Raw genomic sequence first — 23,894 nt, 5'->3', positions numbered from 1 at the left:
AGCACGCAGTCAGGTAGGTATCACAGGCTCCATTCAGTGTATGAGGCTCAGAAAGGTTAACCAGAGTCACACATGGAGGTGGACTTCAGGGTTATCTGAAAGCCTCTGCGCCTTATGCAATGTACCCCACCGTCTCTCCGCCAAAGCTGTGGGAACCTTGCTTTGCAGACAGTCGACACTAGACATTTTGAGCAGAATCTGACTTAACATCAGGCTTTTCCAGAGACAACACTTAGGATGGAGGAACCCGTCCCAAATCTTCGGGGTGTGATCCAAACAGGACATGCTAACGCCCGCTAAGCTAGTGGTGAGGCCGGGGCTTGGGACCCAATGCCTGGTGAGGACCGGCGGGCTCCAGGGGGGCTCCACGCGCCCCGGCGACGGCACAGGGTAGCCAGGAACCGCGCCCCAGCTGTCCCGGGCGGAACCAGGCGCGGGTGGTCCGCGGGTCCGGCGGGCGGGGCGTCGGTGGAGCCGCGCGTGACGCACTTCCGGCCTGCGGCTTCCGGCTTCAAGGGCCCGAACCTGGCTCCCAACAACAACAAAACGGGTTCGCGGGCGGCGGCGCCTCGGCTCCAGTCCCCGCCCTCCTACCACCTGCCGCCGCCCGGCCTCGCCCGGCCCTCGCCGGCCGCCCAGCTCGCTCCCCGCTGCCCGCTCCCGCCCTGTCCCGCGGAGCCGCGGACCCCGGCCGCGCCCTTCGGCCAACTCCTCCCGCCGCGCCCGCGCCGCCTCGCGAGACCCGCTGGCCGCGGCCGCGCAGAGCAGCAGGAAGGGAGCGGCCGCGGCGGAGGGAGGACGCCCGGCCCGACTGTGCGGCCGGTGGCCCTGCTGGGCGCGGAGGGCGGCGGTGGCGGGCCCCGCGGCCGTCTCTCAGGTACCTCTGCCCGGCCGGCCGCCCTGAGCCCGGCCTCGCTCCGGCCCGCGAGGCGGGGCCGTCGCGTAGGGGCCTTGTTGCGTTTCAGCGCCGGGGTCACGGCGGGGACGGGGTGGCGGCTCGCACCGTGGCGCCCCCCACCCCTCCCTTCCTCCCTCCTCACAGCTTTCTTCCTCTCTCCCCCCGCCCCCTCCGCAGTCCCGAGTCCGGCGGAGCCTAACGGAGCCCGGACCTGGCGGGGAACGCTGCACCCGCGGCCGGGCCCCCAGACCCCGCCGCCGCCGGCGCCACCGCCCATCCTCCTCGGTCCCGGCAATGGCCTTTGCATCGCCCGGGGCACTTGTGACTGACTTGGACAAGGAATATTAAGACCCACTCGCTTCCGTCCCGATCCCGGCCACACCGGCTCCTCTGGGCTCTTACCTGCTGCTCCTCCGGACTCTTCGGCGCTGGGGGCACCATGGAGCAGAGTGGGATGGAGATTCCCGTGACCCTCATCATAAAGGCGCCGAATCAGAAATACAGTGACCAGACCATTAGCTGCTTCTTGAACTGGACCGTGGGGAAGCTAAAATCGCATCTCTCTAACGTGTACCCTAGCAAACCAGTAAGTGTCTGACAGCTGGGCGCAGCGGCCCGGGGCTCACCTTCTCCCTGCTCTCCCCCCTCCCCACTTTGGCATCAGGCTGGTACACTGGGAAGTGTTTTGCGTTCCGAAGTTGTGTGAGGCTCTTGAGTGTCCGAGCCCTCATTCATCTCTTCCTTAGGAGGTTCAGTTAATTAACAAGAGCTGACAAATATCAAGGGACATACGGATTGCAGGCAGGCATAAAAAAAATACCATTTTCCTTGGACTAAAAGTCATCAACCTAATATGGGATGACAGATGCATTCTTTAAAAAAAAAAAAAAAAGATAAAGAAGCACAATTCATATTAAAGCTGCTATTGCTTATTAGACTAAAATTCCTCTTTACTTTCAACACTGGCCCAGAAAGTTGCTCACCATTGTTGAAGAGCAAATGTTTTTATCTTGGAAATAAGTATGTACCCCTGTAAAAATTACATGCTCAAGATTACCATATGTTTTCTAAGAAGCAAAGAAGTGTGAGTTTTAGACTAACATTCCTCTGTCCCTCCCTCATTTTTCTCCTGTACCGGGACACAGACATTTCGCTAATTTAGAAGAGAACAATCCTTCCACCCCCTCCACCATTTGGTGCATCTTTTTATTCCTTTCATATGGCCACTTGTAAATCATTGTGGCAGTGTTTTCCATTCTGAATCATATCTGGATTTTGCAAAGATAATAAATAGGGACTACAGCTCCATCTGTTCCCAAAGGTAGGTTTGAAAGGACATGGTTGGTAATTAAGAAGTCTTGATAAGAAGGCATGTGATCTATATTCAGAAGTTGATGAATTAGGACTGTTTTGTGTTACAGTATTAAGTTTAGTTAATTTAGATTTCTGAAATAATTACAGAAATCCTGAGGTTATTGCAAGAATGGGAGGCTTAGAAAAACAATTCTCAGTTGGCATTAGCTGTGCTTGTCAGCACCTTGTGATACAAATATTTTTAGGACAGGAAATAAAAACCCAGAGGTAGTTAAGAACTTGGAACAAACTAGCTGGGACTCTCATTTAAATATTTTTGTATGAAAGTTAAAATTTACACAAGGGATAACAATTTGTTTTAAAAACTTTAGCTTTACAAAAGATTTCCTATTGTATGTGATTGGTTTTTGCACAATTTTGAAGTGGAAAATAGCTTTTCAGAAGTCAGTTTAAAGTCATAGACTTCCATAGTACTGCTCATAACATAGTCTGAATACCGTTCCTAAGTAATACATGTCCCAGTACATACTCAAGTATGTCCTTAAGTGAAGTTCTTTATGTTATATGATTAAAGTCAAAAGGAACTTGGTTTGCAGTCTGATAGACCAAGAGTTCTTACTTTCCTAAAACTTTCTCTTTTGTAAAAACTCTCAGTGAGGAATGTGAAGCATTCTGCCTTATCTGCACCCCTCCCAGCACTCACCTGTGCGGGCTGTCAGCGCCCACCTGGGTGGGTCAGCTGCTGGAGACAGCTGTTACAAACTTCTCACCCCACCCTCCTTATCTACCTGCTGTCTGGACGCCCTGGAGACTTGCAAGCTGTGCACATAATATGCAACCTAGTAATTGCCTGACTACCTAATTTTGTGGCAAACCCGACATTTTTCCTCCTCCAGCAAGCTTTCGCCAACTGAATTGCATTATCTGAAGGTTATTTCTAGGTTAATGAGAGTGGGTGGGCCTTGGGGCAGGTGGCATGTGTTTATTTTCATAGAACTTCACTGAAAACTTTGTGTGGTGATTGGATTTGACAGGCTGACAGTTTAACTTAGTTGTCACATGAGAATTTGAAGTTTCACCGTTGTTCAACAGACCAGCTGTTTAATAACACCCCAAAGCCAGAGGTAGTTCTCAGTCTAGGCCAGTGGTTCTCAACCTTTCTAATGCCACGACCCTTTAATACAGCTCCTCATGTTGTGGTGACCCGAACCATAAAATTATTTTCGTTGCTACTTCATAACTGTAATTTTGCTACTGTTATGAATCGTAATGTAATTACAGTTATGAAATAGCAATGAAAGTAATTTTATAGTTGGGGGTCACCACAACATGAGGAACTACATTAAAGGGTCGAGGCATTAGAAAGGTTGAGAACTACTGGTCTAGGAAGTGGACTCCCAAAAGTTTTCTTTATCAGGCTGTTAGAACAGAGAACATTTTGCAACATAAGCAATGTTACAGGACAACTTAATGCATTACACAGGAAGTTTAGTTTCTTAGGACCACCCACAGTGATTACTTAACATTGATTCTATGTTGGTGTTTAACAGCGGTCATTTTTATGCCTCATTCTGAGCATATCTGCCTGCGGGGGTGGGTGGACTTGGAAGCAGAGAGGGGTTCCAGTGCCTTGTAGAAGCACTTGTCCCCCAGTAAGAGGTAGAAAAGTTGGCGGCTCTGGCCAGCACTGCTCTTGCTGGGTGTGATGGTTTATGGGTCCCTGTGGGTGGTGGCCTATAGCAGTGTTTTTCAACCTTTTTTGGGCAAAGGCACACTTGTTTCATGAAAAAAATCACGAGGCACACCACCATTAGAAAATGTTAAAAAATTTAACTCTGTGCCTATATTGACTATATATAAAGTAATTCTCTTGAATAGGAATCAAATAAACACAAAGAAAGTATTTTATAATTACTTTATTATGAAATATTAAGTAAACAAAATAGTGAAAAATTATATAATAAAATTCTTGTCTTGTCTGCACCTACGGCACACCAGGCAACATCTCTAGTGTGCCGCGGAACAGCGGTTGAAAAACGCTGGTCTATAGGAAAATAAATGGAAGCTAATGGAGGGATAAGAATGGATATTTGAAGTTGTTCCTCTTAGGGTATCTACAGAGTTAGGTCATGTGTCTACATTGCTATTAATGGGATTCAGCAAAATTCTAGTTTTAATAACAGATATTGACTTGTCTTAATCATAGATAGTCTCCGCATGGATATTTTAAATACAATAAACCCACAATAGAAAAACTACCCCACCCAAGCACACTTTCTTGGGGTTCATTTATTTACTTTCACTTGGATTTTATTGATATGGCATTTAAATGTCTGTATGCCAGGCATGAAGGGGATGATAAGAGTCCCTTACTCTTATGAAGCTGAGGCCTAGTGGGGGATACAGAGATGAAAGAAAATAGCTAATATGCTAATATTATGGAAATGGTGTTACAGAGAGGAATGTGCTGAGCATGGCAGAAGCACAGGGAAGGAACAGTCGATGCGGGTCCAGGAGCAGGGAATGTGTAGCTGTTTTAAGAAGAGGTTTGTTCACAGGGACATTTTTCTTAGGGTTGGTAACAGTTTTAAGCATACCAGACGAGAACTTTATAAAAGCCTCTTCTGAGAGCTCCTGTTGCGCTGTTTCTAAGTACTTTATGCACTTTATTTCTTGGTGTGATAGTACTATGTAAAAAAGATTGTGGGTCCATAATGGGCTACACAGGGGAAGGTGTTTTCCTGCTAGGAAGTAAGGCAGTTGCCATATTTTTGCAAAAGTTTACAACATCATTATTTTTAAAACTCAGATGTGGAATTGAGATCTTTGGAGTTTTGCTTAACTTTGAATGGTATTGATTATTGGTTTAGAACTGGGAAGTGTACCAATTCATGTTAATGGTATATGCAGATAATATTCTAATCAGACGTTTGTCATTGCTTCAGGATTTTGAGATCCTGAAATGTTGGTATTTGCTACTAAGGGGTGAAGCTGCCTGTGAAGAAGGTCCCTTTTACTTGTTTCAGACTTTTATGTGGCTTACACTTACTTACTTAGAGCTGTAAATATCAAAATGGTTGAACTTCATGTTATCCAGTAGAACACACTATCCTGGAGAAAACTTCAAAAATAAGAATCTCTAAATCCATTAGGCCCCTTTCTCGTTATCTCTCTCGTTTTTTTACTCTCTCATACATACGTAATTACTGAGATGGACCTGACTCACTGTGAATTCAGTTTTGAATGCAAACCTTCCTGGAGCTTGTGTACCTGGCTTTCCCTTGGTCAGTGTTGAGGTCAAATGCCTGTGGAACATGTCCCTCAGTCCAGGGTAGGTTTCCTGCATCTTGGTGCTTCTGTTGTTCAAGAAGTCAGTTTCTTTACTCAGGCCTTCCAGCTCAGCTAGGGAGGTTTGTGCTGGTTTTCAAATTGTTCCTCCACTCTGAGATTCTGTTAGAAATAAAGAAAACAGAAATAGAACTAGCTGTGTAAGTTCTGTTTCAGAACCAAATTGCCTCTAATTGAGATGGACATCTGACTTTCATTATCAGTGAAAATAGCTTGTGTAATATAATTTGAGGTTATGTCTCTTAATTTTGTAATTCCCCATTATCTTATTTAGGCAGGTCATTTAAAAAATATTATTTGCTTAACCACCTCTGAACTGATTCAAAGGTACTATAATCTATACATATTAAAAAGCATTTATAAGACAATTATAAAATTTTAGTACTTACATTTAAGAGGGTTTCATATCACATAATATGGTTCAAATTTTTAAAACTTTATTAAATTGAGTGTGAAGGCTGATGAAAAGTTGAGTTTTGAATGAATGTGGGTTAAATTTGTTTTATGTAATTCCTTACATAAATGCATACTAATTTTTAAAAGGTTTTATTAAAAAAAAATATATATATATTTTTATTGATTTTGAGAGAGAGGAAGGGAGGGGAAAGCAGAGCAGTGATTGGCTGCCTCCTGCAAGCCCCTACTGGGGATCAAGTCCAAAACCTGCCTGGATTTGAACTGCAGCGGTTTGGTGCAGGGGACAATGCCCAACCAACCGAGCCACACCGGCCAGGGCAATAAACACTCATCTGATGGTCTCAGATGCTTTTATTAACTATTAGAGTTAAATAATAGTTAACTATTTAACTATGCTAACTGCCATTTACTAAGTAGTTACCATGTGTACCAGACATTCTACTGAGCACTTTATCTGTTTTATCACATTTATTCCTTTTATCTCATTTATTCCTTTAGAGATACCTTGTGATGTTAAGTTTTATTATTCTCTCTCTCTCTCTCTCTCTCTCTCTCTCTCTCTCTCTCTCTCTCTCTCTGTCTCTGTCTCTGTCTCTGTCTCTCTTTTGCCCAAGTTCATAGAATTCTATGTAGTAGAATTTGAATTTTAGGGACTTGGCCATCTCAGTTGTATGCTTGCAAATTAAAAGAACTATAAAAAGCGGTCTATGTGTTTAGCTGGTCTGTTATTTAACGGCTACAGATGAACGGGTTGCATAACCTTAATACTGTTCTAATGCATCTCAACTAAGTGTATGGTTACTTCTACTGATTTTGATAAATGATGGGAAAGATAGGGGTATATACTTTCTTAAGACCTCAAAGCCCTGTCTTCTCACAATCCTGCTTGTTCATGTGAACCACAGCAGGCATGTACTCTGGCAGTCCCTGTGGTATCTATACCTGGATTGTGCATGGCCTGTGAGTGGAAACAGCTACGCAGGGAATGTCCCTGTGGAGTTCTAGAGGAAATTCTTCTGTAAGCTCTGTGTGCTGGTGTTGCTTACAGTTGTTGCAAGGAGATAAGGTTGGAGACAGTTTGGGTAAACTGTGCTTCCATTTATAGTGTTGTGAATTTCCTGGGCTTTAGGTGGGCTGATCTAGTGGGAGTGGGAGATGTGTTCCAGTGCAGATTCCCAGAACGCACTTCCCACGGAAATGATGTTTGTGCATGTCTTGGGAACCAGCTCTTCAAAGCTGTTTGGCACTTGTGACAGCTGTATGCAAGTACTGAAATGTTAACAGTTACTGCTTTCAGGGGACTCGGCCATTGTTCTTTGAACTAACATGTAAGTTGTAGATTGCTTTAACTGAGCTATTTGATTATTTTGAAGTTGGATATACTAAGGACATGCTTTTTTAAAGCCATGCATAGTTATGAGAGACTCATTTAGTTCTTCACATGAAAAATTTAAACTTTTAATACCAACTAGGTGACTTCTAGAAATATAAAATATTGCTGGCTTTGTAAAACTCAACTACCAGAATCTAGTGAATATTTAATATGCGTTAGGGATGCATATCCTGTAGTATTTTATCTGTTTTTGGTATCTGATTAAATGGTGAAAAGTAAGACACTTTAGATAATAATATGTAATTTTTAGAAAGAGAAAAATCTTTCCCCAAAGGATTAATTTTGCATTTTTTACTAGCCTTTCCTCACCTTGTTTTTTTTAGAGTGTCTGTTTAGTGGGTGGCAGAGTTTTGGGGTCAGCTGGTTAAGCAGCTGTGCATTCGGAGTGCTGTAGTTCTCTCTCTGCCTATTCGGGCCACCATCAACTTGGTCATTTAGATGGCCATGCAAGAGCTGGGCAAGAATATGCAGGTAGGGTGTCTGAGTCGGGAAGGGGCTTAGCATATTGGAGAGCTAAGTGAACGCCAGTTTGGCTAGTGAGTGAGGCGGTAAGAATACCATCAGAGGAGGTCGGGGAGAGGCAGAAAACAGACCTGCTGGGGCTGTCTGGCGGTGGTAAGGAATTAGCTTTAAATCCAGTCTGGTGGGAATCCAGCTGAGGGACAGGGTTGGTTTGCACTTTTAAAAGATGTTCCTAACTGTACTCCTCTCCTTTTCTCTCTTATTCATCCCAATTAAGTTTGTCCATCAAGTTGCTTTTATGAAGACCACTAGTGATCTCCATGTTACAGGATACTCTGAGGGAGCACAGAAATAAATAGAATAGTATGAAAGAAGGACACTGTGAGTAATAACAAAAGCCTGGAACTACTCAAATATCCGTTAGTAAATGGTAGCATCCTAATATATAAAGAGCCAGGGTCCATAACGTCCAAAACGACCGAACGGACGACCGAAAGCCCGGCTGTGTGCAGCAGGCTCAGTATTGGGGACTGGCGAGCTGGCTGAACTGCTAACCTCTCAGTCCCTTCTGGGTCGCAGGCGCTGCAGTGACCCAGCACTGACTGCCGCCACCAAGGCAGGTGCGATGCAGTTGATTGGTGATTCCCGCCATTGTCCCATGATTGCCCTGCAGGAGACCCAGGCCACTGGCTAAGGGCTCCACGATTGCCCCAAAGAGGGAGGCCCAGGCTACCTGCTGGCAGCGGTGGGTGGGGCCTCCCTCTGCAGGGTGATCAATCGTGAGGCTCCTGAACTGGGAGAGAGTGCAGGCCGAGCTGAGGGACCACCCCCTGTCACCCCCTCCTCCCACCTGAGTGCATGAATTTCATGCACTGGGCCTCCAATGTCTATATAATGGAGCGTTATGGATTGCCAAGAAGAATGGGGAAGACATCCTAATTTCCAGGTTATATTAAGTGGGAGGACAAGGCACAAAATATTAAGTAGAGTGTACTAGCTTTTATGTGAGAAAAGGGAAATACTTGCTTATATTCAGATTTGTTGTGTTGTTAAAAAAGAAATAGTGAAAGGGAAATTCAAAATTGGTGTTTCTATCTCTCTCCCCTTTTCCCTTCCTCTCTCTGAAGTAAATAAAAGCATACTTTAAAAAATTAGGGAGGGAACAGGGACAGAAACTAAACCTCTCTGAATATATCTCATTCTATAATTTTTACTTTGTTGCCATATAACTTAAAAAATTAAATAGAAAAAATGGCAACACAATAATGTAATGATTCAACGTGAGGATGGTGACATAACTGCAAGAGGAATTATACCAAGTAATTTTGAAACAGTATTTTATCTATGTATTTCTAGTGGGATACATGTAAGGACAGAAGAAAGCCATAAGACATGGTAAACTTCATCCGAAACTGTTATTCTTATTTTGAGGTTGTATACAGTAGGATAAAGCATATAAGTAAGTTTGCTAATGGCATATTTTGTTTGTTAATGTCATTAGGAAATTTGGTAATTGTATTTTATTATGTCTACAATAAATATGTTACCATTTGCTGAGCTCTTAATGTCTTAAGTGGAATTTGGAAAAACAGAATACTTAAAATATGTCAGTATTCTGCTTATTTGTGCCTAAAGGGAGTTTACTTTACTCATATTTAGGCATGTTATTCCCAACTTTTATTTTGTATAATTAGAAAAAGTTGAATTATTTTCTTTGTCCCATTTCTTAGTTGACGAAGGATCAGAGATTGGTGTATTCGGGCAGACTGCTTCCCGATCATCTGCAGCTGAAAGACATTCTCAGAAAAGTAAGCAGATCTCTACCACTACTCGCTACCAGACACAGTCAGAGTGTGAGAGGAGATTTGTTCTGAAATTTTATCAATATCCAACCAGTTCAGTTTTCAGATACATAAAATTAACCCTTTGGGTAGCATAGCATGTAAACATGAGCTAGAAAGTAAAAAACAGTGATAGATTCCAGTTTAGGTAACAGTTTTGTATATCTATCTGATAGCTAACTAGGATTACATACTGTGTTCAGGTGATTGGCATTTTGTGCAGGAAAACTCTTATCAACTTACCAGTAGTGCAGAAGTGGAGAGTTCAAGGAGTGGTGCAGGATTTTCACTGAGGACAGTCTCCTCGCCTAGATCCCCTTTGACCAAATTGTATGACATTTTAATACAAGTTGCTTGGGTTAGGAGTTTAATTTCAGGGCAAGAAATAGAAGGAAGCCCAATTGGTCCACCAGTTAGCAACCTTGAAGGCTGGTGCTTTGAGCTAAAATATATTTCAGTGTAGCTTTTTGATAATCAGCTGGAATACTGTTTTCGTGTTTTTTTTTTTTTTTTTTTTTTTTTTTTTTTTTTAAATGGCAACTTTTAACTCATTGTTTATTTGTGGAATTTATACTTTTATAACCTCTCTAAATTTGTGATGCTACATTTTGTTTGTGAATATATAGCTTTGATATTTTGCCTTAGGTCTTTGACTTAACTCTTAATGTTGTTCGAGACCAATTTAAGAAATCTGCATCCTCTCCTTTTGTTTATGATCATCAGAGAAACTAAGAAATCTTATATCAGTATATTCCTCCTCTTCAAAAGTTGACATTCTCATTCTGCCAGTGTGACTTCTTGCTGTCATTTTCATTTTAACTAGTAGTTTCAGTTTGCCAAGGTGGTTTAATAACTTCTTACTCTCTCAAAAATAGAGGAATTTGCAGCAGTTTTTCTTTCTCTTTTTAATAGACTATTTTTTTAGACAGTTTTAGGTTCATAGCGAAATTGAGCGGAAAGTACAGAGATTTCACTTTTACTCTTTGTCCCCCCCCCACATGTACAGGCTCCCCCACTAATACCATTCCATATTAGAGTGGAGCATTGGTTACAGTTGATGAACCTACATTATTGACACATCATTATCACCCAAAGCCCATGTTTTACATTAGGGTTCCCTCTTGGTGACATTCTGTGGGTTTGGACAAATGTAGAAGGACATGTATTCACCATTATAGTACTGTACAGAATAGTTTCACTGCCTCAGAATCCTCTGTGCCTCACCTGTTCATTTTCTCTATGTTTTTATGCTTAAAAACATTGATGCTGTTTACTCTTTAAAGTAGAGATTTATTTTATTATTTTAACCCAAAGATAGCTAGTTCGCACTGGAATGTTTTTAAAAAAGGTTCTTGCTGCCAGAAATGGTTTCTAACCAGAACACTTAAAAATGTTTCAGTGGAAGGACGGACGGCCCCTTATATAAAACACTTTGAATAATATGTTTACATTATGAATAGATCTTTGAACTGTTTTTGTTACGTCAGTGAACCACTTCTTTTTTCAATTAAATGCTGCCATTAGCTTTACCTATTTAGTTATAGGAACATTCCCAAAAGGTGAACAAATTCTATAGTTAATTCAATTAGTATTACCTTTGAAACTAGATCTCCAAGGGTAAACATTTTATATTTCATTGCTTTTTAATATTCTATGTTCTGAAGCTAAGGGGATATTGTAAGTCAGGAGTGCCTTCTATTTACCTTATTAGGTACATCTCATGTCAGACTATCGCTGGAAGTTCTTCTTAGCATTCTACTAGTAATACCCATTAACTTCTTTCTTTAAACTCCTAGAGCTTGTAGTTTGTGCTTCTCAGTTCTGTGCAAAAGACTGTTTTATGTAGTTCTCTAATTGTGCTCTAATGCGCCAGTCTGATCTTTTAACAGTGTCATGAGCCTCTTCAGGAGAGGGGCTGACTCTTACCTTTCTGGTATTCACCTCAGAATTAAGCACAATTCTAGACTTATGGTAGGCATTGGGTAAATTCTTAGTTTCCAGTAACTTGTTTCTCTTTCTCACAGCTGGGCATCTTCCTTGTCTTCCTGCCCTTTTCTTTATCATATTTCATTTTTTCTTCTTCTTATAAGTTGCTGAGCTATCCTGTGTTCTTCTCTGTCCTTCTTTATTCTCTTTCCTTTCTCCATCTTATTTACTTGCTTCATGCCTAAGTATAAATACTCATGTAATTGCTAAGCTAGTCATTTTTAGAATTTTTTTTCTTCATAATTATAGGTTTATGGAAACACACGGAATATTTGTAGAATATAGTTCAAACGTATGCTTTTACTTAAATATAAGTATTATAGATAAAACCAGTTTTTGACTGAAAAAAACAACAACAAACAAAACACACACACAAAAAACAAACTATACATCCCCTTGCTAAAATTAAGGCAAATGAGATTATGGTGAAATTATTTGAGTTTCTTTATTATAGCTGCAAAATCTAAGTAATGGAAATATTTTTACTTCTCAAAGTTTACAGGGCTAAGCTTCAGCAACCATTGCCATTCCCATATTAAGGTGCTAGATGTTTTCACATTGAAATAATAGGTTGCATGACAGAGCTTTACAGCACTGTTTGCTTCAATACTCTTTTGTATAGAAAGTAATCATTTTTTCATATAGCAATTACTGAGTGTTTAGACCATTTTCCAGGCATGGAGAAAATGTAGAATTCAAAAGGGCTCCAAATTCTAAAATGGTGAATTTACCTTCAAATGACAACACTTTCTTACTAATAAATGGCTATGCCAGAAAGGAACTTAAGTTTTGAGTCAAGTATTTCAGCTGAGCTGCTATTGACATTTGACTGTGCATTTCCAGTGCGACCCTTTCAGTGTGACCTTCTTTACTTCTAGCAAGACGAGTATCACATGGTCCACCTGGTGTGCACTTCCCGGTCTCCTCCCAGCTCTCCACACTCCAGCTCTCCACACTCCAGCAGCCGTCCGGAAGGTTGTGAAGCATTGGCATCTAATAGCAATTCTGTGAGTCGTTTGGGAGGAGTAAATGATAATTTCTCATATTTCTTTTGCTTCTAGAAATTAAGTGAAAAAAACAAAAAACAGATCAATTGGAGCTTGTGGGTTGTGAGATGGTGTTTTGAGTTAGGGATTTAAACTTTGTTTTTAGAAGTACCTTATACAGTGTTATCTCTTGAAGACTGTTCCCCTGTATGCAGATCAGTAATCTAATAGTCAGTTTAACTACTAAAATACTAAGAAAACAGAATTATGATCTGTTACATAATATAAGCTCTAAGGCCAGGAAAATTTCAGAAATAAGGTGTTGAATATAGTGTATTTTATTCAAAGTGGATTAAATTATTTCAGTTTTAAATATGCTAAGTCCTCTTGAAGTAGATTGTTTAAGAATTTTATTTTATTTTTAAATATTTTTATAGGAATGGGAAGAGAGAGGGGGGTAGAGAGAGAGGGAGAGAGAAAGAGAGAGAGAGAGAAAGAGAAATCTATGTGAGAACAAAACATTGATCAGTTGCCTCCTGCACACCCCCTACTGGGGGTTGAGCAACCTGGGGATGTGTCCTGACCGGGAATTGAACCAGCAACCTTTCGGTGTACAGGATGATGCTCCAACAGCCACACCGTCTGAGGCAAGAATTTTACTTTTTTAAAAAATTGACTAGACAATCAATGAAAGAGAAACACCACATGACCTCACTCATTTGTGGATGATAAAGAACATTATAAATTGATGAACCAAGAGACAGATATAGAGACAGTAAAGCAACAGGCAGACTGTCAAATTACAGTGGGGAGGGGAGGAAGATCTGGGGGAGATAATAGATCAACCGAAGGACTTGTGTACATGCGTATAAGTACAACCAATGGACATAAAATTCTGGGGAGGGAGGGTATGTATGGGAGGGAGGGAGGGGGGCAAAAAAAAAATCAATAAAATATATTAAAAAAAAATGATTAGATTTGGGCATACATTCCAATTGCAGGAGGAAAAATTACTTAACCTACTCAGCTCTGTCAGACTTGGGTATTCATTTCTCCTATCTTAGTTTTTCATTAACTAAAATTGTTCTGGAAATTTTTCTTAAACGTTTCAACTTAGGCGTTCTCTACAAGTACTAAAGGCACTGTCCCAAATCCTTTTACCTACTTTTGGTTTCCCATAAAAGCTTTGAAGGTGAGCGAAAAGGATTGGATGAGCGGAAGCTTGGTTTAAACTTCCTGGGCAGAGACTTTTATACTGCTAAGTACACTTTTCTTCTTGTCAAGAACTGAGCCGAAACTGTAAGGAAGGGGATGAGTGGCAGAGGTGATAACTAGATGAAAGATCTTTAGTAGCTGCTAGTTAATGGTCCTTTAAGATCTAGATCCTCCTGTTGCTGTATTTAATTACATGTCATCAATGGCAGTATTCTCTAGTACCAGTTGTGGGAATTTAGCTTATATTAAACTGAAATATGTTTTGCCAATAAACCTAATGTCCTGGGTCTGTTTCCCACCTTGCACCAGCGGGACAGTCATCGGCAGTGGCATGAAGTTCTGTATTGTAGTCTTTGGGCACAGTTGTGTTGGTTTAGTTTTTGTTTGGTTTAGTTTTTGTGTAGTTTAGTTTTAGAATCCTCTGACTTGTCCAGTGGTTCCGCAGCCATGATTTCCTGGCGTTAGTATATATATGTTCAGTTTTCAAGGTGTAGTATAAAAATCTGAAATGTGTCAAAAGGAAAATTAAGTTGAATTTCCCTTAATGCTTTAAGACTAAGAAATTTCAGTAGTATTTGAAATTGTCTTAAAAATCTAATCATAAGAGAGTTATCTAATGAGGTCAGAAATCCTGAGTTCTAAAGAAATAAGGCTGGGCTGCCAAATGGCTAGGCCTTTCTCCTGTTAACTTTCAATTAGCCACCTTTTTATGGTTCACTTTATGAGAAATATTGTCAAAAAAAGAAGCCTTTCTGAGTGATATCCCTAAGAATCAGAGTCCCCAGTGAGATATTTGGTATCTCTTTTGTGTGGAATAACATCTTAACGAAAAGCTTGTGTTAGTTTTGCAAAAGACCAGTGTTCTTAGGACCTTTTTCATGGCAGGATGTAGGACGGGAGCCTATGCTAAAACAGGGGTCTTCAAACTACGGCCCGCGGGCCACATGCGGCCCACAGAGGAGTCTGATCCGGCCCGCCAGGTTTTTTGGGCAGTGAGCGCAGCCGAGGTGTTACAGTAGGAATTAGTAGTTCATATAGTCCGGCCCTCCAGCTCTCTGAGGGACCGTGTCCTGGCCCCCACTTTAAAAAGTTTGAGGACCCCTGTGCTAAACAGACATCCTGTCACTAGGAAGGCAGTGCAGCTAAAACACAGTTTTAGCAAACCTGGATGTTCAAATTATATTGTACCCAGGTATTTTATTTATTTATTTTTAAAAAATATATTTTATTGATTTTTTTTTTTTTTTTTTTTTTTTTTTTTTTTTTTTTTTTTTTTTTTACAGAGAGGAAGGGAGAGAGATAGAGAGCCAGAAACGTCGATGAGAGAGAAACATCGACCAGCTGCCTCTTGCACACCCCCTACTGGGGATGTGCCTGCAACCAATTGTACCCAGGTATTTTAAATGGAAGAGCTATAATTTATATAAAATATAATTGTGTTTCACATTTACATAGAATATGATAAATTATTTTCAAATATTAACAAATTGGGCGGTCTTCAAGCATTGTTTAAGGCTGTTGAATCTGGTGAATTACTGACATCATTGGAGCATGAGAATTTTAAAACCCTGATTGATACCTTGTTCATATTTTTAAAAACAATATTTTTGGTATCTTTAAACTGACAGAAGTTGAGAACTGAAAGGAATCTTGAAAATCTAGTTCAATCTTATTTTTTTGTAGGGAAGCTGAGACTCAGAGGCTAAGTGAAATGTTTAAGGTCATGTTCCTTGCTAATGTCAGAGATAACACCAGATTCTAGACCTTCTGATTTCTAGCATGTTCCTCATAATTTTAAAACAGTGTGTTACTAACAGCACGTTATACAGTACCTGGCACATAGAAAATGGTGCAGTAATTGGTACCATTATTGAGCACTTCCTATGTTTTAGGCGTCATGAAAAGAACTTTTCATATAACTTAATCCTCACAATTTTGTATGCTCTTTTTGTATACAATAACTTCACTACTTAGCCTTTTCTAGTTGATAAATGAACTGTTGTGTAATTAAGAAATTTTGATTTTTCTGGACTCTTTAGTCTCATCAGAATTAAAGTATCTTCTTATGCTGGGCACAAGATTCAAATGAGTAAATTCCTAAAATTCACTGTTTGCAGAGGGATTTCATCAATACATTTTTAGCACTGTGTCTATAACCTCGTGATTGTAATAAATTAAATCTTCCTGAAAAAATACTTACATTTCTGTTTATAGAGTTCAGATCAGTCAGGATCAACAACTCCATCATCCAGTCAAGAAACCTTGCCGTTAGCTGTCAGTTCTTCCTCAGAAGGACTGAGGCAGCGTTCCCTCCCCCAAGCACAGACGGACCCCGCACAGAGTCATCAGTTCCCATACGTAATGCAAGGGTGAGTGAGTTCCTGGTAGCTGTGGGCCTCTTCGAAGTCTGTTTCTCCTGACTTTCATGGCAGCCCTCTGCAGTAATCAGTGCATCTGAAGTTTATTCCGTTACCTAAGTGCAGATTTTGAGATTAGAGGGTAAAGTAGAGCAGTGCTGATGAAAGCTGCTCATGTATCAGAATCATCTAGGGCTGTATTTTGTAGTTTTTAAGGTTTGTGCTAATCACCTGGGGATCTTGTGTAGATGCAGGTTCTGATTCACTAGGATGACTTGTAGTTCAGAAATGAAAATTTAGAGAAATGCTTTCAATTCCATAGCATTCAAAGACATTTCTTTATCTCTTTCTGGCAGAAATGTAGACCACCAGCTTCCCGGACAAGCTGCTCCAGCCGGATTCCCAGTGTACCCCGCTTTCAACCCGCTGCAGGTGCTGTGGTGGCAGCAGATGTATGCTCATCAGTATTATATGCAATAGTAAGTGATTTCAGTATCTTCACTCACAATGTTCATTGCTTTATTTTCTGCTTTTATCCTAAGTAATTTGGGATTACATTTGCTGATGTATTACATTAACTTGTAAAAATTATTATAATGAGTTCACAAACATCTCAGCAGATACTTATTAAAAAAATCAATTGGCTATATCCTCAAGAAAATATTAGCCAAACGAATCCAGCAATACATTAAAAATAACGATCAAGTTGGGTTTATTCTACTAGAACTGATAAATGAATTCAGTAAAATAGTAGGATACAAAATAAATATCCAAAAATCAGTTGCATTTTCATTTATTTATTTTTATTATTATTATTATTTTAAAATATATTTTATTGATTTTAGAAAGGGAGAGGGAGAGAGATAGAAACATCAATGATGAGAGAGAATCATTGATTGGCTGCCTCCTGCATGCCCCCTACTGGGTTTTGAGCCCGCATCCCAGGCATATGCCTTGGCTGTAATCAAACCTGGACACTTCAGTCCAAAGGCTGACACCCTATCCATTGAGCAAAACCAGCTAGGGCTCAGTTGCATTTTTATATACCAATAGTGAACTATCAGTTAGGGAAACTAAGGAAATAGTCTCATTCACAATTGCTTCAAAAAGAAATAAAATATCTAGGAGTAAGTTTAACCAAGGATGTAAAAGACCTGTACTCAGAAAATTACAAGACACTGAAGAAAGAAATTGAAGAAAATGCAAGCAAGTGAAAGTGTGTGTGTGTATACCCTGTTTTCCCGAAAATAAGACAGTGTCTTATATTAATTTTTGCTCCCAAAGATGCGCTAGGTCTTATTTTCAGGGGATGTCTTATTTTTCCATGAAGAAGAATACGGTACACATTTATTGTTAAATGAAAATAAAGGAAATTTATTACTGTACATGGTACGGTAGTTGTCAACACAAACCAGACAACTGTGAATCCTACAGTATTAAGAATTTATTTATTCAATGACAATCGTGTCATCATCTTCTGGAACATCATCATAACAATCCAATTCCTGAATTTCCTGGTGAATTTCTTATGACTACATTTCTTTCAGAATCAGTGGACCAAATCTCTCATGTTTAGCCTAGGGGGGGGCCTTATTTTCTGGGGGATGCCTTATATTTCACTCAGAAGGAAACCTGTAAGTAGGTCTTATTTTCAGAGGATGTCTTATTTTCGGGGAAACACGGTATATTGACCTAATGGCAGAACGACTGGTTGACCAGGTGCTATGACATGCACTGACCACCAGGGGGAAGACACTGAACAGAGGATCTGTCCCCGGGTAGTCAGTGTGCTCCCACAGTGGTAGTGCCCCTTGGCTGATCAGGATGAGTGGCGCTCTCACAGCAGGCTGATACCCATAGGCCATGCCCCTCACCAGTGCACGGATTCGTATACCTCTAGTATACCATGTTCATGGATAGGAAGAATTAACATCATTTAAATGTCCATGCTACCCAAAGCAATCTAAAGATTCAGTGCAGTTTCTATTAACATACCAATAGTGTATTTCATAGAACCAGAACAAATATTCCAAAAATTTACATGGAACCACAAAAGACCCTGAATAGTTTCAGCAGTCTTGAGAAAGAATAAAATTGGAGATATCAATTATACTAGAAGATCATATAAAAAGAACATAAAATGAACACTATGTGTTTATCAACCAATTTCAGCATTTATCAATTCATGGCCATCTTCTACAACTTTCCCTCTAGGCTTGATAATTTAAATTTTATATATATTATTTTACTGGGGGCATATTATAGGAAATTTTTTTCTGATTTTTCAGAAATTAAATTATAAGCAAACTTTAGAACCACAATTCTTTACAAGTTAACAAAGGACCTCTACCAGTGGTCCCCAGATAGAGTTCCTAAAAGTCAGGATTGGGGTTGAAGGGTTAATATTTTAAAATGCTAATACAAATCATTTATCACTGACATTGGACACATTTATCATGACTAATATGCATTTTTTAGACCACTCCTTCAAAACCTGGGTCGGAAGGGAGGTGGTTGGGGACTATGTAGAGTGACAAAAGGGGTAATTAGTGAAGAGATTTAGTTGTTACCTTATAAAGTATTTAGTGTAAAGGAGAAATTATTGATTCATGTGGCTCTTCTTATCTCCCCTCCATTCCCCCAAATCAGGTTGAGAGCATCCTTCCCTGAGCTACTCCACAATCTTGGTCCTACTTTCCACTGAAATTTGTGCTTACCTAAAAAATGGGGGATAGGAATAGTGATAGTCCATATCAGGTTTATGAAAAATACATATGGCTTATCCAAGATGCTTTGAAAAAGTATATAGTGTGATCAAGTTCTTCCTTTTTCAATATTTATTTTGGTGACTCTTCCAGTCAAGCTGCAGTTTCAGCTCAGGCCACATCAGATGCCACTCCTGCCCAGCCTGCGCCTTCACAGCCTCTAAATTTGGCACGACTTCCTGGAGAAGAACCCCCACCAGCTGCTAACTTAGTGGCCCGAGAAAATCGACCCATGAATGAGAATGTTCAGATGAATGCCCAGGGAGGGCCGGTGCTAAACGAAGAAGACTTCAATCGAGACTGGCTCGACTGGATGTATACGTTCTCACGAGCCGCCATCCTGCTTAGCATTGTGTACTTCTATTCCTCTTTCAGTCGCTTTGTCATGGTCATGGGAGCCATGCTACTGGTTTATCTGTGAGTGATGTTCGTTACCTTTCTGTGGTTCCTTTTAATGACTTTCTGAAACTGTTCAGTACAGAATCTGGCTTATGGTCATCTGTCGTGAATGTCAGATGAGGAATATGAATGTCGGGTTTTGTAGATCTGGCATCAGAAGCAGACCAGGTTATGTTGAGTGAGAACGTTTATCAGAATTGTCTAGAATCAAATTTTTCCTTTATTGTCATTTATAAAAATTATTAATTTAGCTATTAATATTTAGAACTGGTGGAAGTATATGATTCATTCTTGTACAAAGATGTTCTTTTTAATTATAGTTACTATAGTAAGTCCTTTAGGTACAGGTCAGATTTTTTTCTTCATAAATAGACTAACTTTGCCTTACCATAAGAGGCAAGCAAATTATCTAGTTGAATTTCATTTTATTTAAAAAAATATATATATTTTATTGATTTTTTACAGAGAAAAAGAGAGAGGAATAGAGAGCTAGACAATCATCGATCAGCTGCCTCCTGCACACTCCCCACCAGAGATGTGCCGGCAACCAATGTACATGCCCTCGACCGGAATCGAACGCGGGACCTTTCAGTCCACAGGCTGACGCTCTATCCACTGAGCCAAACCGGTTTCGGCTGAATTTCATTTTAAAAAATAACAAAAGGTTTTATGACTCCTGACATGTCTTAATATCTAGTATAGATATTTAGTTCTCAGCCTAAAGTAGGCGATATGGTCCTTTCATGTAATATAGTTCTAATCATTTTTCTCTTGTAAGACACTAATGTTTCATAGTTTTATAAATAAAAACAGCTGTGACTTATTTTTTTTCTCTTCGTTTTCCAAACAGACATCAAGCTGGATGGTTTCCTTTTAGGCAAGAAGGAGGTCAGCAGCAGGCTCCCAACAATAATGCTGAAGTTAATCATGGACAGAATGCAGACCACCTAGAACTTGAAGAAATGGTATGTTAATGAGGTTTGCATGCTTTCAGTGTGGATGTGTTCTCAGCAATGTATGAGGCAACATGAAAAAATAGTCTTGGGTGTTCCATAAGTATTGGAGGAATAGCACATGAAGAAAAGTTAACATATAAGCTGTGTGGTTTCATCTGGAAGAAGTGGGAAGAACTAATATTTTTCTTCCTTAAAATAGCCTAGAAAGAAAATTAGGCACACGGTGAGAATTTTGTATTAAATTGGTAGTTGTCCCTTTGAACTCAAACACTAAGGAATTTATCAATTTTGGATTTAACAAAGATTTCTAATGACCAGTTGAGTACCTTTTTCTATCTCATGTTCCTTTCTCCTGTAGGGAAGAACTTAACTCTCTCCTTTTTTGGCATGCGTGTGTGCTAGCTGCTTCCTCACTTAGGAGTACACTTCTTGTTTTGTTTGGAAGGAGCGTCTCATGGATGATGGGCTTGAAGATGAGCATGGAGAAGAGGCAGGCGAAGACGGCAGTGCACTCCACAGGCCTGGACTCATGGCGTCCGCGTGGGCTTTCATCACCAGCTTCTTCACTTCACTAATACCAGAGGGGCCTCCCCAGGTCGCCAATTAGATCTGAAAACTGCCAGCTGCAAAGGAAGGTCTGGCTTTAGGAACGTGACTTAAATAACAGTGCAATTTCAAAAAAATTTATTACTTCCTTTTCATCATCATGTACAGAGGTGTTTTTTTCTTTAAGCTTCTCATGCATATGAATAGTTTAAGCACAAGTGAACTACTAAATGTGTGATTTAAAAAAAATTCTAACAGAACATAGTATAACAACATTGGTCTTCCAGGTTCTATTAATTACAATTATGTGTATTAAATCAGACAGGCCTATATGTGCATCTTATTTCTTTAAAGAGCTGCTTCACATATAAGTGTTATAATAGCCCAGCCCCAGTGTATAATTTGAATAAATATTATCTATTTTCTGAGTTATCCTAAAAGTTTTAAACAGAATGACCTCATAGTTTTTAAAAAGATTATTATTTACCTAAAATACGCTAGTAGCTTCTTGCCCAGCCATAAAGCAATAAACTTCTCAATGATCTTAATTTTGACATTTGAATAAATAATGGAAACTTTTCTATTTTAAGGGTAAGTGTCCCATCAATTGGAATCAGTACCTTAAAAAAAAAAAAAGGCAGCTCTTCAATGGAATTAATAGTGATAAAAAATGTTTGATATAAGCAGTACTTTTATAAAATAAGATATGCCTGAAATCATTCCCTGTAATTTTTTAAAATAAAAGGTCAATTATGTTAAACTGTCTTAGGGGATATTTGTTTAAACTCTTCAGTAATGTACACAGGAGGTGCAAAACTTGATATAAATGTAAGTAGTTGTTGGGAAGGGTTGCTGAAGTCTTCGAAGTCATTTTCGCCTGTTCCATTCCAGATGGATATCTAGTTCTCAGGTGGTCCAAAACCTCAGTAGCTCTGGAAAAAAAAAAACACCCACAAAAAACCCTGTGTGAGCCAATTCAGTATTTCAGATGAAAGGAGTAAGTTTCTTACAGGGAAGCTAATTAAAATTGGACAAATGAGGATAGGAGGACTTCCATGGGCAAATTTTCTCTCATAGGAAATGTATTACACAGTTAATGGTAGAACAAAATGGAAGGTTAAATACATCCATGAATTATTCCCTAGGTTGTTTACTCATAATGCTAATGGTGACATTTCAAGGGATAACTGGTTTACTTTTTGAAAAGTAAAATTAGGTTTCTGTTCATAGATGTCAATTAAGACATCATGATTGAGTATGAGCAGCTGAACCATAAAAATACAAATAGGAAATATAGACGATATCTATATAATACTGGGGTGAGAAAATAACTTTATCCCTAAAAAAAAGGTTGCTATGTATATAATGATTTGACAGACATAATTAAAAGCCAAACAATTAGGAAAATTAAGATTAAAGAAAAGGTAAGAAAACATTTTTTTAAAAAGGATAGTACCCCAGTAAGAAATGGACAAGCATACTCTTAGTCAGTTTAGACTGGGTGACTTCTTAAACAGCAAACATATATTTCTCACTATAGGCCTGTGTATGAAATTTGTGAACTGGGTAGGACGGGGGTCCCTCAGCCTGACCTGTGCTCTCTCCCAGTCTAGAAGCCCTCAGGGGGTGTCCAACTGAAGGCTTAGGCTGCAGGGAGCAAGCCTAAGCCTTCAGTTGGACATCCTTAGTGCTGTGGCAGAGGCGGAAGAGGCTTCCATCACTGCCACCTGTGAGCCTGGCTTTTGGCTGAGTGGCACTCCCCCTGTGGGAACGCACTGACCACCAGGGGGCAGCTCCTGCATTGAACGTCTGCCCCTGGTGGTCAATGTGCATCATAGCGACCAGTTTTTCCACCATTTGGTCAATTTGCATATTAGCCTTTTATTCTATAGGATAGTATTCCTTGAGGCTGGGAAGTCCAAAATCAAGGTGCAGACAGATTCGGTATCTGGTAAAGGCTCTCTTCCTTGTTTGCACAGAGGTGAAGCAAGGTCTCTCCTGTCTCTTACAAGGGCACTACCCTATTCATGAGGGCTCCTCCTCCTGCCCCACTAACCTCCCAAAGACCTCACCTCCTAATACTGTCACATTGGGGGTTAGATTTGAAGGGTGAGGCGGGGGGGGTCACAAACATTAAGCACATAACAGATAGCGTGGCAATAATCCTGAAAAAAAGTAATGTTTACGAGTTGAAACTATCACATTGTAATAGTGCTGGTGAAGCTCTAGGAGGTGTAAAATAATATAAAGCCCATCTAGGACATATCAGATTTTAAAATTGCAGAGTCATTCAGTGTCATCCCATTGTTTCTAGGGTCAAGATCAGGCTTACGCAGACCTGAGAGGCAGGGCCCTTGCCCCCTTTCTGTCTGTGCTCCCCTTAACCCACCTGTTGCAGCGAGGCTGGTCTCCGGACCCCAGCACTCTTTCCAGCCTCAGTACTTCACATTTTAGCTGTGCTTGTTGCTTGGATCTCCTTCACACTCAGTCATTTATCAGCTCTCAGCTTGTGGCCAGTGCCTTAGGGAAGCTACCTCCTTCCCCCGCGGAGCACTACTCTTTGCATTTAATGTTGCAGTTTAAGTTTATTTCCTTATTTGTCTCTTCCTGCAAGATAGCAGGGCTGTGAGGTTGGGGAGTTTGTTTATGCTCCTTATTGTATTTTCAGACTTAGAGGTAGCTCAAGATTGAATGAATGATTGAATGTACTCTTTGGATCAGCAAACGTTGGAAGGGGAGAGATTTAGCTTTTTGGATATTCATTGTGTTGCTTGTAATAGGAAAACATTCAAACGGACTGATCCTCAGCATGATGAGCTCTGCACAAACATTTGTATCTGGTTTGGGTCCATGGTTAGGAATGGCTGGTGCAATCATCACATCCAGAGGCAGGGTCTGGGTTTTAACCTGGGAGCTAAATGCACTGTCAGAGCTAGAAGAAATACTGTGTAGGTCAGATCTAAAGCAGAGCAGTGGGCAGAGAAAGAAGGCAAAGATAATCACCAGATTAG

At 40.2% G+C, this 23,894-nt stretch overlaps 2 protein-coding genes across 4 annotated transcripts in view; both read left to right on the top strand.

Moving 5' to 3' along the window:
* Positions 1 to 14,860, top strand: part of MATCAP2 (microtubule associated tyrosine carboxypeptidase 2) — a 270,425-nt gene extending 255,565 nt beyond the window's left edge. The window contains exon 8 of the transcript XR_014796136.1: positions 14,761 to 14,860. The gene's annotated coding sequence lies outside the window, so the exon portion shown is untranslated. The remainder of the gene's footprint in view (positions 1 to 14,760) is intronic.
* HERPUD2 (HERPUD family member 2) lies at positions 496 to 21,643 on the top strand. Of its 3 annotated transcripts, XM_084896905.1 has the most exons (9): positions 497 to 877; positions 1,076 to 1,484; positions 9,563 to 9,640; positions 12,538 to 12,666; positions 16,075 to 16,229; positions 16,574 to 16,696; positions 19,076 to 19,399; positions 20,232 to 20,346; positions 20,783 to 21,643. In XM_084896905.1, exons 2-9 carry the CDS (start codon positions 1,338 to 1,340, stop codon positions 20,942 to 20,944), a joined length of 1,233 nt encoding a protein of 410 aa, XP_084753031.1. In that variant the 5' UTR covers positions 497 to 877; positions 1,076 to 1,337; the 3' UTR covers positions 20,945 to 21,643. The 3 variants fall into 3 exon arrangements, with proteins under 3 accessions (XP_084753032.1, XP_084753033.1, XP_084753031.1); XM_084896906.1 differs by lacking the exon at positions 9,563 to 9,640 and having other exon boundaries at positions 496 to 877; XM_084896907.1 differs by lacking the exons at positions 9,563 to 9,640; positions 12,538 to 12,666 and having other exon boundaries at positions 496 to 877.
* The last annotated feature ends 2,251 nt before the right edge of the window (positions 21,644 to 23,894 follow it).

The sequence above is a fragment of the Pipistrellus hanaki genome, assembly GCF_964339955.1.
Source record: "Pipistrellus hanaki genome assembly, chromosome: 10".
Classification (NCBI taxonomy): domain Eukaryota; kingdom Metazoa; phylum Chordata; class Mammalia; order Chiroptera; family Vespertilionidae; genus Pipistrellus; species Pipistrellus hanaki.
Note: the sequence above shows the minus strand (reverse complement) of the source record. Positions and strands in the feature narration are given on the sequence as shown.

Bases quoted from the DNA above. Each gene is read 5' to 3' on its own strand.
- HERPUD2 (XM_084896905.1), top strand. From the start codon at position 1,338: ATGGAGCAGAGTGGGATGGAGATTCCCGTGACCCTCATCATAAAGGCG. The intron at 9,641-12,537 runs GTAAGCAGATCT...CTTTACTTCTAG, and splicing joins TGAAAGACATTCTCAGAAAA to CAAGACGAGTATCACATGGT. The intron at 19,400-20,231 runs GTGAGTGATGTT...TTTTCCAAACAG, and splicing joins GCCATGCTACTGGTTTATCT to ACATCAAGCTGGATGGTTTC.